Genomic DNA, 15,477 nt, shown 5'->3' on the forward strand with positions numbered 1-15,477 from the left:
GAACATACCCTAACTTGCCATTTGTATACTGGCACAGTGTGCCAGCTCGCTTACTTGCCGTTTGTATACTGGCACAGTGTGCCAGCTCGCTACTACAGTAACACTTACTTGCCATATGTATACTGGCACAGTGTGCAAGCTTGCAACTACAGTAACACTTACAGCTCGCGAACAACTACAGTAACACTTTCAGCTCGCGAACATACACGTACTTGCCATTTGTATACTGGCACAGTGTGCCAGCTCGCTTACTTGCCGTTTGTATACTGGCACAGTGTGCCAGCTCGCTACTACAGTAACACTTACTTGCCATATGTATACTGGCACAGTGTGCCAGCTTGCAACTACAGTAACACTTACAGCGCGCGAACATACCCTAACTTGCCATTTGTATACTGGCACAGTGTGCCAGCTCGCTTACTTGCCGTTTGTATACTGGCACAGTGTGCCAGCTCGCTTACTTGCCGTTTGTATACTGGCACAGTGTGCCAGCTCGCTACTACAGTAACACTTACTTGCCATATGTATACTGGCACAGTGTGCCAGCTTGCAACTACAGTAACACTTACAGCTCGCGAACATACCCTAACTTGCCATTTGTATACTGGCACAGTGTGCCAGCTCGCTTACTTGCCGTTTGTATACTGGCACAGTGTGCCAGCTCGCTACTACAGTAACACTTACTTGCCATATGTATACTGGCACAGTGTGCCAGTATACAAATACCAAGTGTTTGGATGAATGGGGTGCTGGCACACTGTGCTAGTATACAATTATCAAGTGTATTTGACAAATGTCAAAACTGGGTGCACCCAGTTTTGACATTTGGGATCCAGTTTTGTCGGCAAAAGTTAAAAACCACCCAGTTTTGACATTTTCCCAGAAAATAACCTCACCATCTTCGTCATTAACACCGCCTGTAACAGAACTCTCATCAGCCACGGTCAATCCACTGCTGAATGAAGGCCTCCCCCCACATCACTGCCAGCCCTGAAATTCCCATGATTCCGCCATCAACCTTGCTCCTGAACGTGTACCGATCTCATAGCTCCATCTCCACGATGGGCGGCCCTCGGCCATCCTACTTTTGTCTGATTTGAGCGCGTTCCCCCGATTCGTGTGCCCCTCTCTCGCGTCCGTCTCCCAGTAAAATTCCCAGCGTGCATCTCTCCACGCCGTTTTGTTTACGCAACTCACGGCTTTTATTCCATTTCCTTTGTCAGAATCATCGTTTCTCGTCCGTGCGATTTAGCTCCGATGAGCACGGTTGGCTACGCACGATGCGAAAGAAGAAGTGCGTTATAGCCGACAGTCCCACGGTGGTTATCACACTGCAGTATGGAACCTGGCAGTCGGAGTTCAATTCCCAGACGTGGCTAATGTGCAGTGGTGAGCGATACCCGAGCCGGTCCTGGGCACCTCTCCTCCTTCATCAAGCCCCACACTGACCAGCGTGGTGAGGCATGTCAAAACTACCTGCGTGATCGAAAAAGGCACTGAGAGGCCTTCATCCAACAAGGGTGTATCTGAAGTGATAATGTTATATCTTGAATTACTGCTTTTTAACGTGGGTTGTTATTTACTACATATTTATTTGACTTATTGGTACGTATATTTGCGTTATAAGGCTATGCTAATGTCAAATGAAGGGAGCTTTTTGTTGTTGTAAAGTATGCATGTAGAATTTATTTCGAAACCGTACGAAGCCAAGCGTGCTCATCGGAGTTTGGCATGTACACCGGTGCGCCAATGTCGTTTCTTAATCGTGAGATTTTTTTTGTTTCAATTATTTTCAGAAAGATTTTTTATTTCAATTCACTTCAGGTGTCACATTTTTTTTTACCTATCGTGTTTGTTCAATCCCTTCTTCGTTCACAGTAAAATACGCAGAGAAATGCTCCGATAAAATGCACCCTGGAGAAAACCCACACGGAGGAGGGGACAACCACCAACGTTGGCAGACAAGCCCGATAACAACCGAGCCACTTGCTGTACCGCCCGACACATGTACCCGACCTTACCTCCCTGTGCAACGCATTCCTGTGAATTCCTGTGAATGTAACACCGTGACCATTCTCCCAACAATAAACTAAATAATCAACTCGGATAACATTTTAACACGACTCAAGGAAAAAGTTCTTTGGGATTGTTTCCCCCACTCTAATTTTATCCCGATTGTGCTATCGGCGGCCTGAGAACGGCCCACGAAAGTGGATATCACGGAACTACCTATGAGATTCCTTCAAGCGAGGTAATGTCACAGGCAGCATAGTCCGTCCCGTGGCAATCAAATCCGATATTGAATTCACAGAGCTGGAATTTAGCCAAGTTTCGTTTCTGAAACCAAATTTTACACGATGTGTTTTTTTTTTTGCCTGCAGTTGTTGGTGCCTGGGCTTGAGACCAACAACTCACTCAGAGGTCACTCGGCTTGGATTCAAACCCAGGATCTTAGCAGTGCTGGTTCAGTGCTCTAAACTCCGAGTCACCTGGCCATCTCCCTCTCATGCATCACGTTAAATAACAACAACAATAAATAAACATTGGTGGTGGTTGGGGTGGTTTACCCTTTCGGAGAGCTTTTGGTTTGGTCCGGGAGACTCTCTTGGGCCTGGCGGTGGAAGCTACCAGGAGCGTTGCTGTCGGCGGCAGGGGGAGGCAGCAGCGGGAGGTCACGCACGAGGCTCAGGCCGTTGCTGTTGTTGCGGTTGCTGTTGTAGTCCAGGTCCAGTCCGATTGAGAGCGGCACGGCCCCCTCGGCTGAAGATGGCGGGACAAGGGGCATTGGGGAGTGGGGGAGGGGGGTGAAGCGTGGGTCAAACGACGACTCAAGCGTCCTGTCGACACAACTCCAAAGTTGCACGGGTGTGCTGCATCGAGCTGGAATGTAGACAACCTAAGCGCATCTTCTTGGTTCTTTCGGTAAAGTCACGTAGAAGGGAAGTAATAAAATAATAAAAATAAAACAAAATTATTATATTATTATATAATTATTATAATTATTATTATTATTATATTATAATATTATATTATTTTATTATGTTTTATTTTTATTATTTTATTACTTCCCTTCTACGTGACTTTACCGAAAGAACCAAGAAGATGAATCCCTGCAGTCACGAAAGCTTTAAATCGAAACCTAAGCGCAAATATAGATTTGTATCTAGGGTCTGTAGCGCAGTATGCTAACCACTCATCGAAAGAGTAGGCAACTTTATAAACACTCGCAAAATTTGGCGAGCGGACAAAAGTTTGCGTGCGTCTCAGGCGCCCGGCTCGGAGAAACTCGAGAGCTCGCCAGAACAGGTGGACCTGTATTCAGACAGCTACGCGGACAATCACCTGCAGCGCATTCGGGTGCACCTGCATTCAGGTGCTTCTGTAAGGTGGAGTGTGAATCAATGCTGCGTATTTGAAGGGGGGGATTGATTCCAGATGGCGGTGGAGAACCGACGGCCGGCGGGGAATGTCCTTGATCGGGGGATGACGAGTCAGTTTTAGGTGGGAGCTCCCTGTGGAGCTCCGACCACTGATGGGGATGGCGCACGACACGACTGGCACAAGGGAGAAGGGATGACCGACAGTCGGCATTCACGTGGGCACCTCTCTTCACGGGCTGCGACAAGGCGGAGAGTTGTGGCGACCGAGCGACCGATTGCTGTGGCTCCGAGAGGAAGGGCTTCCTCTCTTCCTCCTCCTTGCGCTGCTCCTCCACCTCGCTGTCCTCTTCGCTCTCCTGCGGAGGACACAGGCGGACACAGGCGGACACAGGCGGTCACAGGCGGACACAGGCGGGCACAGGCGGGCGTGTTAGTGAAAGCGGGGCTCTGACTGCAGCCGGCGACGGTGTTGCAAAGCGAGGGGCTCGAAAACGAATCTCCGCTCGGGTTAAAGTCTCAATATTTGCACGGTTGGCTACGTATGGTGCAAAAGAAGTTGTACATATAGGATGGGTTTCGCAGTGATTATGTCATCTTGCTCTATTTAAGACCGAAAGCAGGTGGATTGCTTGACTATTCTGGCAAATCACCCGATGATGATGTAATTACCAGCAAAACGTCGTACTCAAATGGTAAATGTTGTGGATTTATTCTCCAACACACCGGTGAGCTGAAGTAGTAAACTGGCTGTTTACGTGACAAATCTTACTGGCTGTGTCGTTGGTGGAGGGTTACGACACATTTATACTCACGCGATCTAAACCCAAAAACCTTTATTATGAACAAACATACACTCCCCACAGATATATAGACACACACGGGGGGGGGCGAGGTCAGGAACTAACATTTTCTCCCGAGGCTCAAAGCAGCTTGACCTTCTGGCAGTCTCACAGGCTGCGTTACGCGCACAGATCCACACACCTGGGTGTAGTGGTTGACGATGACGGTGGTGTTGGTGACGGTGGCGTTGTTGACGGTGGTAGTGGTGCTGCTGCTGCTGTACACGAGGCCGACCGCTCCGGTGGTCTGGATCGTTCCGTCGTCCACCGTGCTCGCTAGCCCCCCTCGGCTGGCGCCCTCCGCGAGACCCTGCGCGCGGGCGGCACCGCCAAAATCGTCATCGTCGCGTCGACAAATACTTCCGCCCGGCAGTCCCACGATGAGTTCAGTCCGGCGGCAAAACACCCGTCCGGCACGCGCGTTAGAGAACACACGCAGGTTTGAGACATCGCACCGACCGGTAAGCGGAGCCCACTTACGGCGCATCGCTACAAGTGTTGATGGCCGGCAGTCGAGACCAACAATGGAGTTACAGTCAAAGGATGGAAACCGTAGAGATGGGAGCGATTAAATCAGCTCGTGCATGGGCGCTAGATGGATTGTTACATCACAGGACCATGAGAGACGATGACAGCTCCTGCAAAGCCTTCTCCCAGCAGTGGACTACGTGAAAGATGACGATGGCGACGTTGGCGATACTCCTGATGGAAGCCTGGCCGCTTTACCTCGGCAGTCGGCTGCAATCCCGGCGTCTGGCTGGCGTCCGCAGGAGCGGACAGCGCTTCCTTGCTGGTGGCCGCCCTGGCAGCGGCAGCGGCGGCGCCGGACGCGGTGCCGGCCGTGGCGCCGTCGCTGTGGATCTTGTTGACGACGCTCTGCGCCGTCTTCACCAGGTTCTTCAGCTCCTCGGGGTACGGCGTCGGGTAACGCTTCAGGGTGCCCTCCTGCCGGCATCGCCGCCGCAGCGCCATTAGTACAAAAATAAGAGGACGCACGCGGGGCAAGGCGGCGCGAAATGTTTCTCCCGAAATTAATTCTCTTTCGTATGTATGCATGCTGAACTTCTTTCGCATCGTACATAGCCAACCGTGCTAAGTCACCACCATGAGACTCAATCGACAGTCTATGCAGTTACAGTGAACGCACGCGGCTACACAGTTTGGAGGGGAAGAGGAAAACTGTTATCTGGCCTACACAGTACGTACCGGCACATCTAATTGTCCACACAGAAAGCTGCTTCTGAGAGGATATGGTTTAAGCGGCTGGGAAAAATTTAATAATTTGGTGGGTCACCTGCGGGGTTGGACGCAACAAACGACAGAAGAGCGATCGACCCCGATAGTTTATCTATTTCCTGCACGAGTTCTACGTCAGCACTTGGCGTGTCCGTGTGGCACCTTGACAGTGTCGGGGTCCCTCTCCTCCCGTTGGTCGTCAAACTCGAAGGCGACCTGCGTCCTCTGCTGCCTCTGCTGTTCCCACAGCTCCGCGTTGAAGCTTTCGCTCTCCGACTTGTACTCCACTGCACGCGCACCAAAGACAAAGATCCCCCCCCGTACAGCCTTAACAGACTTTTCAGGCAATCGCTGATTCGCGAGCGGCGATGAAGGCCGGCACGGCACACAAGGGGGTGGTGGGTGGCCAACACCACAACCGACCGCCATTGTCTACCCAGTGGTGATGTTTACATACTGCACCAGGTACTGATTTGAGGCCGAGTCGACCTAGGTGAGGCCCTGGACCGGTTCAAATAATCGTCACTGGTGTTGGCCGTGAGCAGGATTCAAACTCGGGCCACTGGGTTCGTAGCGCAGCACGCTAATCACTACACTCCTGCTTCCCACACTGCACATGCTCCACACGCAAACACGCACAGCACACAGACACACACATTCACAAGCAACTCGTGTGCACATCCGCACGCACAAACACACGCATGCAACATGCACGCGAGCCGCTGCTCCACCATCCACCACTGCTCGACACCCACAGTCTCCTTCGCCGTGCACGAGACGTCTTGCCCTGTGAATTAAAGGGCCCATGCTTCCCACTTGGGCGGCACGGTGGCAGCGCAGTGGTCAACACTCATGGCCTCTCAACAAGAATGCCCTGGGCATGTGATTCCCGACCCGGGCGCCTGTGTGGGGTTTCCAAGTTCTTGCCCTCTTCTGCGAGTGTGACGCAACAACCGCCGGGAGCAGGTGGCGCACGGTGTGGCTGGTGGTGGCTGTGCGTGTGCTCACTGTCGGGCGCGCGAGGCTGCTGCGGGAACATGTAGTTGGTGAGGACCTTCTCTCCGCCATCAGCCGGCTCGTCCACCTGCAGCGGGATCAGCGGCTTCGACTGCAACCGACAGGGGACGGGCGCACGCGCACGCGGGAGAGCGGAAGCCACCGTTACCACGGCGACCGGCGGCCGTCGCAGTCTACTCCCAAGGGGTGGGGGGCGACGGGGCGGCTCGCCCCCCACTGTAGGGGCAAGTGCTGTTCGCGAGCACCTATGAAGGCTGGCACTGCCCATGAGGGGCATGGGTGGCCAGCACCACGTCCGGCTACATTTCTGTCCCTAGTGGCGATGTTTATACATGTTTACACATCGCCCCAGGTACTCATTCGAGTGCCGAGTCGGGCTAGGGGAGGTCCAGAACCAGTTCAGATAATCGTCACCGCTGTTGGCCGTTAGCGGGAATCGAACTCGGGTCGCCTGGTTTGTAGTGCAGCGCGCTAACCGGGCAATACACATTCGTCGATACACACTGTGGCCTTAAAAAAATAAAAAGTATATAACAGGTGATATTTCGGGCAATAGTTCTTCTCTCTTCTGCACCGTACATTTTTTTCTCTTAAAGGCAATTGCGCCTGCCACTTGTTATTTGTGCACCACTGCCAAGGCAGCAGAAAATATTTTTTGTAATTGAGAAGAAACACAAACACAGGGTGGGGGTTGGCAGCACACAAAAGGCACGGACGGGGATTCTGTGCCACAGTCTCATCTGTTATATTTCTTTACTCATTTATCCCCCAATAATCTCGCGATATCGCCCACCCGCTCACTCACTCACCCCTGCCCGTCTGTCCGACGTTTCAACTGGGTTGGATGGACAGGCCGGGATTTTTGAGAGCGTGGGGAATTAGGGCAGAAAACTAAACAGATCTGGAATATCGGCAAACGAAAACACAACGCGGACAAATCTAGACGGCACCAAAACCCTAAAAAACCCACTGCTGGCAGCAGGCGTATGAATTAATCAGAATGTGTATTTATACCGGAGGAATCCGATGAGCTATAAAGCTCTTTTATGCAAATGTCCAGTAGGGGCGTGTCAGAACGTTACAACAACAAACAGTACAAACACACGATAGTCGTGCAAAGTACAAGAAAGGTAAACAAATCACCCAAACACAAACAAGTAAAACTAAACCATCCCCATCCTACCAGGCAAAGCCTACTGAGATATTCATTTATATTTCACAAACGACCTGGCCACAAAAGGATAGCTCAACAAAATGGCTTATCATTTGGCCATTGATAGCAGCAAAATAATCTAAATAATCTGGGTCCTCAAGTGGCCCAGTCACCAATAGCTGCACACGGGATAAAAAACATTAATTTGGATCTGCACTTAATTTGGTCGTCTTAAATGCAGAGCTCTGAAAATTACATAACGCTCTGACCGTCACATCATGAACATAATGGCTCTCGTATGGCAGAGCGGATGATAAAGTGTCGCCCCCTTCATTGCGTGGACCAGAGACGTCACTCGAATGGATCTCAGAGGCAGCTCTGTGACATCTGCTTTTGTGGGGCATTCTCGAAAACGAAGTGGGGTACAGTGTGTGCTTTGCGAGAGCTCTCAATGGAATCTTCATCTCAAGACACGAAGGGTTACCATTGGGCAAAAAGTACAGCTGTTTCAGCGAGAGAATGAAATGTGCGGTAAACTGCTGGGTCGTGGTAGTTGGTGGTGGCAAACCTGGTTGTCGGAGAGCCACAGGGCCGTGAGCTCCTTCAGGCTTGTGAACGAGATCGGAAGGAACTTGAGTCTGAAACAGAAAATTGTTCGCATCAGGTGAATTGTTCGGGTCACGGGTGGAACGACTCGCCCAATCGTCAGATGAATTCTCGCAATTTGGGGGTTAAAATTCAAATTCTATCCCATTGTCATCTTCACGGTTTTTCCTGTCTTGTTAGTCGTCTTGTTTTAGTCGCACAAAGATATATTCGCGTAACATTCGCGTATAATTTGAAGGCGCTGCACGCAAAATAATTTTTTAGACAGATCATTCCGTATATTTATCACGGGAACACGGATCTATTTGTATGAACGCCTACATTAATAATTATTAATTATAATAGAAAGCTGAAAATGATGCTCTAGGGATGATGATGCATTGATGATATGTGATATTAATGATGATGACAATGCTGCTGCACCAACACAGGGCCCCCACTAGACCGGTTCCTCCTGCGAATCTACATGCCCTGTGCGTGCGCCCTTCCGTCAGAGACAGCACCGATGTCGGATAAAGCTACTTTCTCCTGGCACATTCCGGTTTCGCCACCTGCACCATGTTTCAACTCCAGTCTCGAAGCCCTCGGATAGAGTCTTGGAGCCTCCTTAAACCTGGAGCCACGAGCCAGCACTGATATTCACCTCCACACTCCAAAACGTGTCTTCCACACTGCCCCATGTTGGGGGTTTGGTGGGCGGGAAGTCAACCGTTTGGGAGCAGGGCTATGAAACCATCCTCAAGCAGCACTCTCGTTAACCTCACAGCAGCTGGGTCAAGTGACGCCAACATAAAACCAGTTTGGCCTGTCCGGGAACTGAACATGCCGTAAAATGAACCACACCCCATCATCTTTATGGTATAGATTTTAAGGGCCACATTATTTATTAGTCACAGCACGGCCTTCCTTGACACTGGGGGCTCAGCTAAGGCTTTGAGCCGCTCAGTTCCGTTCAAAAACACGCAAGCGGGCTCAGCCGTGGCTCGGCTCACGCACGGCGAGTGCAAAGTCTGAGCGTGGCCGGGATCGTGCTCAGAGCTGGTGTTGCTGACGGATGTATTGAGATTTAAAGTTAGGCGTGGCTTTGAGCAGGATCACTCGGGGCAGAGCCAAGCCTGACGAATATGTGTCTAGAACCAGTTCAGATAATCGTATTCGGTGTTGGTGGCCGTAAGCAGGAATCGAACTTGGGTCGCTGGGTTCGTCGCGCAGGGCTCTAACCACTGCGCCACCGCTCCCCCCCACACGCATGCAAACACACACGCGCACACACCGGTTGTCGCTGACGTTGAGCACTCGGAGGTGAGTCATGTCGCCCATCTCCGAGGGAAGCACCTCGAGTCTGTTGCAGCGCAGGGACAGCACCGTCACGTTCTTGCAGTTCCCGATCTGTGCCGGACAAAGACAAAAGATCCCCCACACCACCACCGTGTGTTGGATTACAAACTGTTCAAGATAATAATAATGAGAGTAAACAACATTCGGAATGCGTGCATATATCGTAAAATGGATGCAATGTTCAATCGAGAACTCGGAGGCATCGAGCCAGAGCTCAAAGTCCATTTTATGTAGCCTGAACAGGTGAGAGACTGAACAGGTGAGAGCCTGAACTTGGTGAGAGACTGAACAGGTGAGAGCCTGAACAGGTGAGAGACTGAACAGGTGAGAGACTGAACAGGTGAGAGAATGAACGAGTGAGAGACTGAATGGGTGAGAGACTGAACAGGTGAGAGAATGAACAGGAGGGGGCCTGAACAGGTGAGAGCCTGAACAGGTGAGAGACTGAACAAGTGAGAGACTGAAGTGACCTGGCCGTCAATGATAGCTCAACTAAGTGGTTTATTGTGTGGAAATTTATAGCAACCAAATGATCGAAACGAATGTTTATAAATGTGGAGGAAAAAACCGGAGGACCTGGAGAAAAATCCACGTGACCACCGGGAGAGACATGCAAATTCCAAATATAGAAGCATCAGGGGCGGGATCGAACCTCCGACCTCCTACATACCAGGCGAAGGTGTTTTCATTGAGAAATTGCTGCAGGAAGGCGGCAGTGCGGCAAGTAAGTAGGTTACAAACCCATCTGTGAGGAGTTGTTCACGTTAGCCATTTGTACGTGTGGTGGGTTTCCTCTGGGTAGACTTTTATTCTTACCCAAATGCAAAAGAACCTCAATGAAATGAAACTGGCCAAATATCGCAATGTTGCAAGCAGGGATTCCTCTTGAAAGACGGTCTGGAGACTAGGTGAGGCTTTTATGGATAAATAAATGACATTTTCATTTTTATTCTTTGTATGCCTGATAAACGTTGATTACATTTCACAGTTGCTTCCTCCAATCGCTTTACAAATTCCTCCCTTTCCGTTTTGTTGAGCGTAGTAAAAACATTCACATTCCACTACGATAAAAGACTCCAAATCCTGCAGAGTATGTTCCTATTTTTTTTGTCAGCAAATTTATTTTTAAACCCTTTAAAGAAACAGAACATTCCAAATCCCTAGAATATCACTGTCAATTATTATGGAAATCTTAACTTTCACGCTTGGCAAAGCAGACTGCAACAGCGTTTGCACAGAGAGGATCAGGGCCACAGGGAGGGCATGTAACCACTCGCCACACCCCCACGATCGTTACGACTGGGGGTGACACAATTTGACTCTTATTTTTATAATTTCGACACTCATTCGTATTGTTTCGCATGCGCACTGTTTTGTCCACCTCATTTGGTCCAAACGTAACAACGGCACGTAATTGAATCGGCGTTGCTCGGAAGTGCGTGGATTCTCGCACGCGCGATTCGATGCGCGCGTCACTAGAAACTTTAGTCTCCGAATCTCGTTGCTTGCCGAGCAAGACCTCAGACGGCACACGCAAGTGCGGACGGAGAGCGAAAGCGAAACGACAAGACAAAGCCACAGAAAGATTCCGGCCCCTGAAAGGGCGACGGCTACGGAGAAAGCGACAACCTAGAAAAGCAGCAAGGCCACCACAGGGAGGGCAAGGTTCACAGCAAGGACAAGGTCACCAAGAGCTCGGACCTGGGGGGGGGGGGGGGTTGAGGGGGGGGTGAGCACCATGATAAGAAAAAGAGAGGGGGGACACAGGGACGGCATCGTCACCTCGGGGGGCAGGGAGGAGAAGTGGTTTTCGTCGGCGGTGAGCGTGCGCAGGTTGGCGAGACGACCGATGCCGGCCGGAAACAGCTCCAGCTGATTCCCGCTGCAGTCCAGCTCCTCCAGGCTGTCCAGGCTGAGCACAACAGACGCGGGGGGGGGGTGGCGGTGGCGGGCGGAATGAGATACACGCGGGGTGTGAAGGCGGAGGAGGGTGGGCGAGCGTCATTAACCCACACGGACGAGGCTGCTGATGGATCGGCAGCCAAAGAAGAGACCGCACCCGTTATATGGCAATACTTCACCACGTTGGTCAAAGTTGTCGTTGCGGGAGACAGTAACAATAGTGGATTTTGATGCCCTGCCCCTCCGCTCCTGCCCACAATGCAGCCCTGCGGCAGCCTTCAACGCCGGCTTTATGGAGGGCGGTCGCACATTCAAGCGCAATGCAGACATGAACTCTGCTTAGCTTCCAGGATCTGACAAGATCGGGCGTATATCCCGGGCGATCCGGTCGTATTGCACGGCGATTTTAAAGGGGCAACGGGCGACTGGACAACGGTACTCACTCTCCGAGGGCTTCGGGCAGCAGCGACAGCTGATTGTCGTCCACTTTGAGCGTCGTCAGGCTCTTGAGGCAGCCTGGGGGCACATCGCGGCCACAGAGACACGCGGGGGAGCACACGGAGACGTCGCGGCGTGAGCGGCGATAAAGCGCGACCGCGCACACAACGCTCTCGTCAAGCCAGTTGCGTTACCGTCGCGTTATCCAGAACGTCACAATGCAAAGCGAGCGACCATTTAACACCGATAGCTACCCAGCAAGTCGTCACGATTCCAGATTGTGACGAGTTGATTCGAGGATCAGTTATTTGTTTCATCATCTATTCTTGAACACGTCGGCTTTCGCGACTAATATCATCCATAATACAGGGTTTTTTGGGTTAGATCACGTAAAAATATAAGTGTCGTTAAACCCGCCACCACCCGATAGCCAATTAGAAAGGTTTGTCACGTAAAGAAAACATGCCAATTCGTTACTAGTACAGCACACCGGTGTGTTGGAGAGCCAAGCCACAACATTTACAATCGGAGTATGACGTTTCGCCAGTAATTACAACGAGCTAGTTACAGTAGTCACAATTAGCTAGTTGTAATTGTTGGTCAAACGTCCTACTCAGATTGTAGATGTTGTGGCTTTGCTCTCCAACACACCGGTGTGCTGTACTAGTAACGAATTGGCACGTTCTGTTGACGTGACAAACCTTACTAAATGGCCGTGTCGGGTGGTGGTGGATTTAAAGACGCATTTAAATATAAACGCGATCTAACCCAAAAAAAAACTTGTACGGTGGATCTATTCTTGAAATCATGTCACACCCGCAGCAGACTGACACAGGAAACGACGCAGCCTCATTACAATTTTTTAAGTCTTGCCCTTTGTTACGATGCCTCTGGAGGCAATCCCTTCCAAACGCGAAGTTAAAAAATGATAAAATTGATGCGATTTCAGATTATAGAACAGCACGTTGCGCAGTTGTAACTTCCGTAACGTGCTGGTAGTTACTCTCCTGTCCACACAGGGTGCAGCAGCAGGTGGAGATAAACCTCATCCCGGTGGGGAGACAAGCGTGGCTAATCTCTTTAACAGATATGGCTCATTAAATAATAACAAACAGCCGTGAGAGCTGACTTACGTTTTAAGGGATTTTTTTTTTGCTTTCTGCCCCCCACCTCAGCTCCCCCTCCAAGTTTATTTCAAACATTGAAAGCAGAAATAAAGTAAACAAAGTGGTCTGAAATTTTTGTTGGTTTTTAAAAGAACTTAATCTGGACCGCTCAACTTAAATGCTTAAATAGTCCACGTGTAACGACTTGCGACACCACAGCCGGTTAAAATTAACGTTTAAAAACAATACAATAACAAACTTGGCAACCGATTCATCATTCGCTGCCAGCCGACGAGCATTCTTCGGCATCTTAAATCACGACAAAAACTCACCGGAATTCACCCCAACCGGTGTTCACCTCTACCAGTATCACAATAGAGATATCCCGGCACAGCAGTTAAAACAATGGACGCCGTTTTCATAAATACCCCCCCCCACCGCCTCTTGTCCGACCAGCAACAATTTAGTCAATCGGCAGGCAGGTGCGTGTGCGGTTGGGCCAGCGTAGAAGGGGTCAAAAAATAAATGCCCTCCAGAGTGGGGGAGCACTTTAGAGCTCCCTCTAGTGGAGGCCCTGGCTTCAGCAGTGGCGTCAGAAACGAATTTGCAAGGCCGTAGCTTCGGTTTGCATTTTAATTCATTTCTCATTTTAAAAAAACCACAAACGACCACGTCAAAACGAACACAAACAGAGCGACGAGCCGGCAGTGACGCACCGATTTCGTCGGGCAGCTGGCAGAGCAGGTTAGACGACAGGTGCAGGTCCTCAAGGGCTTCGCAGCCCGCCACGCCGGGGTCCATGGTCTCCACCTGGTTCTTTGAGGCGTCTAAGTAGCTCAGCCGCTTCAAATTCCCCAGGCCCTGAGGCGGAGGAATCGCACGTGCGCGGGGGGGTAACGCACACGCTCAATAATTCAACGGAAACGCGGCCAAACCGTCGCGTGCCCAACTGCCTAAAAATAAACACAATGACACCAACAACAACAACGAAAAGCCGTAAAGAGGAAAAGCACGTGACAAGGCCTCTTGTTATTGCACTCGGCTCGTTAATCAACTTTGTAAATATTTTCGTGCGATACTGCGTTGGCAATAGTCCACGAGCACAAATAACGAAGTCAACATATCCGTCAACAGGCCTGCCTCGAAGAGGAAATAAAAACATCTCAGAATACATTTTTGGGCATTGGCCCCTTCTTCATAGCAGATATCTTCTGTCGACTTGTCCAAAGAACTAGACTTATGGATGCCAAATAGACTTACACAGACACTCAGACATATAACAGAGACCCTTTCACTCACATATAGACCCATAACAGAATTTTGTGGAGAGTCCTAAACTTAAAAGGGCCCTTGCCCAAAACGTTGCTTATATATACTCATCTCTTTATGCAAGTGTTATGTACAACCTAGGAGGCTGCCTCTGTGTGACGGTTAGCACACTGGCCACCAGGTTGCTTCCCATCTCCTGGTGGCGGCAGCAGCCTAAACAAGTTTCTTAAACCTCCTCGTACCCCCCCCTGCCGCCTCCGTCCACCCGGCAGTGTGTGCGAATGGGGGATCACCACGGTCGGTCCGTCGATCTGCAATTCCACGTGTGGTGGGGTAAGGCATGGCGGGGTACGCCCCACATCGTCAAAGACAACGGGGGTTGGGGGGGGGGTGAGCGCGAAGAATTGGAGCTCCCTCTAGCGGAGGCCCCCTTCCACCAGCGGTGGGGGGGGGGCACGTATACGAGCGAGCAATTGCGGGGCTGCACCTTTGGCTTCGTCCTCCGAGGTGCCGAGCAATCGGTTTGGCCAGAGAAGCAACGACTCGCTTGTTCAGCTCAAACGGGGCGCAGGCTTGCTACCCCCGGAGGCAGCCGCCGAGGAATTGATATCGATTGTCCTAATGGGGCCAACAAGGCTAAGCACAACAATGGCCAAACCCTTGGGGACAAGGTCACGGAGACGTTTTAAGTCGTTCGACCGAATGAGGGACACGGTGTGCTGTTGTTCTTCGTTGCGTTTAAGGAAAGTCTTTGGCAGGCAATGGGAGTTTGGTTTAGCTTTTAACCAGAACAGTTTTTTTTCATAAGTAATGTTAAATAATCATTACGTTTAATTGAATATTTATATTTAGTTGCGTTGTACATTTTTTTCATGGTGTTTTCCACGTTTAGTTGACACTGTAGGTTTCTGCGTAAGTCTACAGCGTCTCTCTGTGTAAGTCGATGGCGTCTCTGTGCAAGTCTTAGGGTCTTGGTGTAAAAACATTAAAAAGTTCTCCGTGTGGTCTCCCGTGTAAACCTGCGCGTCTCTACGCAAGTACGCGGCGTCTCTACGCAACTCAAAAGAAGTCTCGACACAAGTCTACGTACAGGTCTCTGTGCAAGTCGATATAAACGAGACGCCTGGCCTGCAAAGATCCATCTATCTATCTAACCCGATCTTGAACCCATGCAGACGCGCGGCCTGTAAATC

General features: G+C 50.5%; 1 protein-coding gene across 4 annotated transcripts in view; it reads right to left on the minus strand.

Annotated features, from left to right (window-relative positions):
• LOC133351841 (erbin-like) overlaps positions 1-15,477 on the minus strand; it is a 122,056-nt gene that overhangs the window by 24,599 nt on the left and 81,980 nt on the right. For all 4 annotated transcript variants that reach the window (XM_061567401.1, XM_061567399.1, XM_061567400.1 and 1 more), the window contains 11 exons: positions 13,732-13,876; positions 11,915-11,987; positions 11,352-11,481; positions 9,505-9,620; positions 8,194-8,263; positions 6,464-6,563; positions 5,618-5,742; positions 4,946-5,164; positions 4,362-4,529; positions 3,604-3,736; positions 2,568-2,760 (listed from right to left, as the gene is read on the minus strand). In XM_061567401.1, the coding sequence (XP_061423385.1) occupies positions 2,568-2,760; positions 3,604-3,736; positions 4,362-4,529; positions 4,946-5,164; positions 5,618-5,742; positions 6,464-6,563; positions 8,194-8,263; positions 9,505-9,620; positions 11,352-11,481; positions 11,915-11,987; positions 13,732-13,876 (1,472 nt within the window). The remainder of the gene's footprint in view (positions 1-2,567; positions 2,761-3,603; positions 3,737-4,361; positions 4,530-4,945; positions 5,165-5,617; positions 5,743-6,463; positions 6,564-8,193; positions 8,264-9,504; positions 9,621-11,351; positions 11,482-11,914; positions 11,988-13,731; positions 13,877-15,477) is intronic.

This window comes from Lethenteron reissneri, chromosome 39 (assembly GCF_015708825.2).
Source record: "Lethenteron reissneri isolate LAM-NWPU_2019-01 chromosome 39, ASM1570882v1, whole genome shotgun sequence".
Lineage (NCBI taxonomy): Eukaryota > Metazoa > Chordata > Hyperoartia > Petromyzontiformes > Petromyzontidae > Lethenteron > Lethenteron reissneri.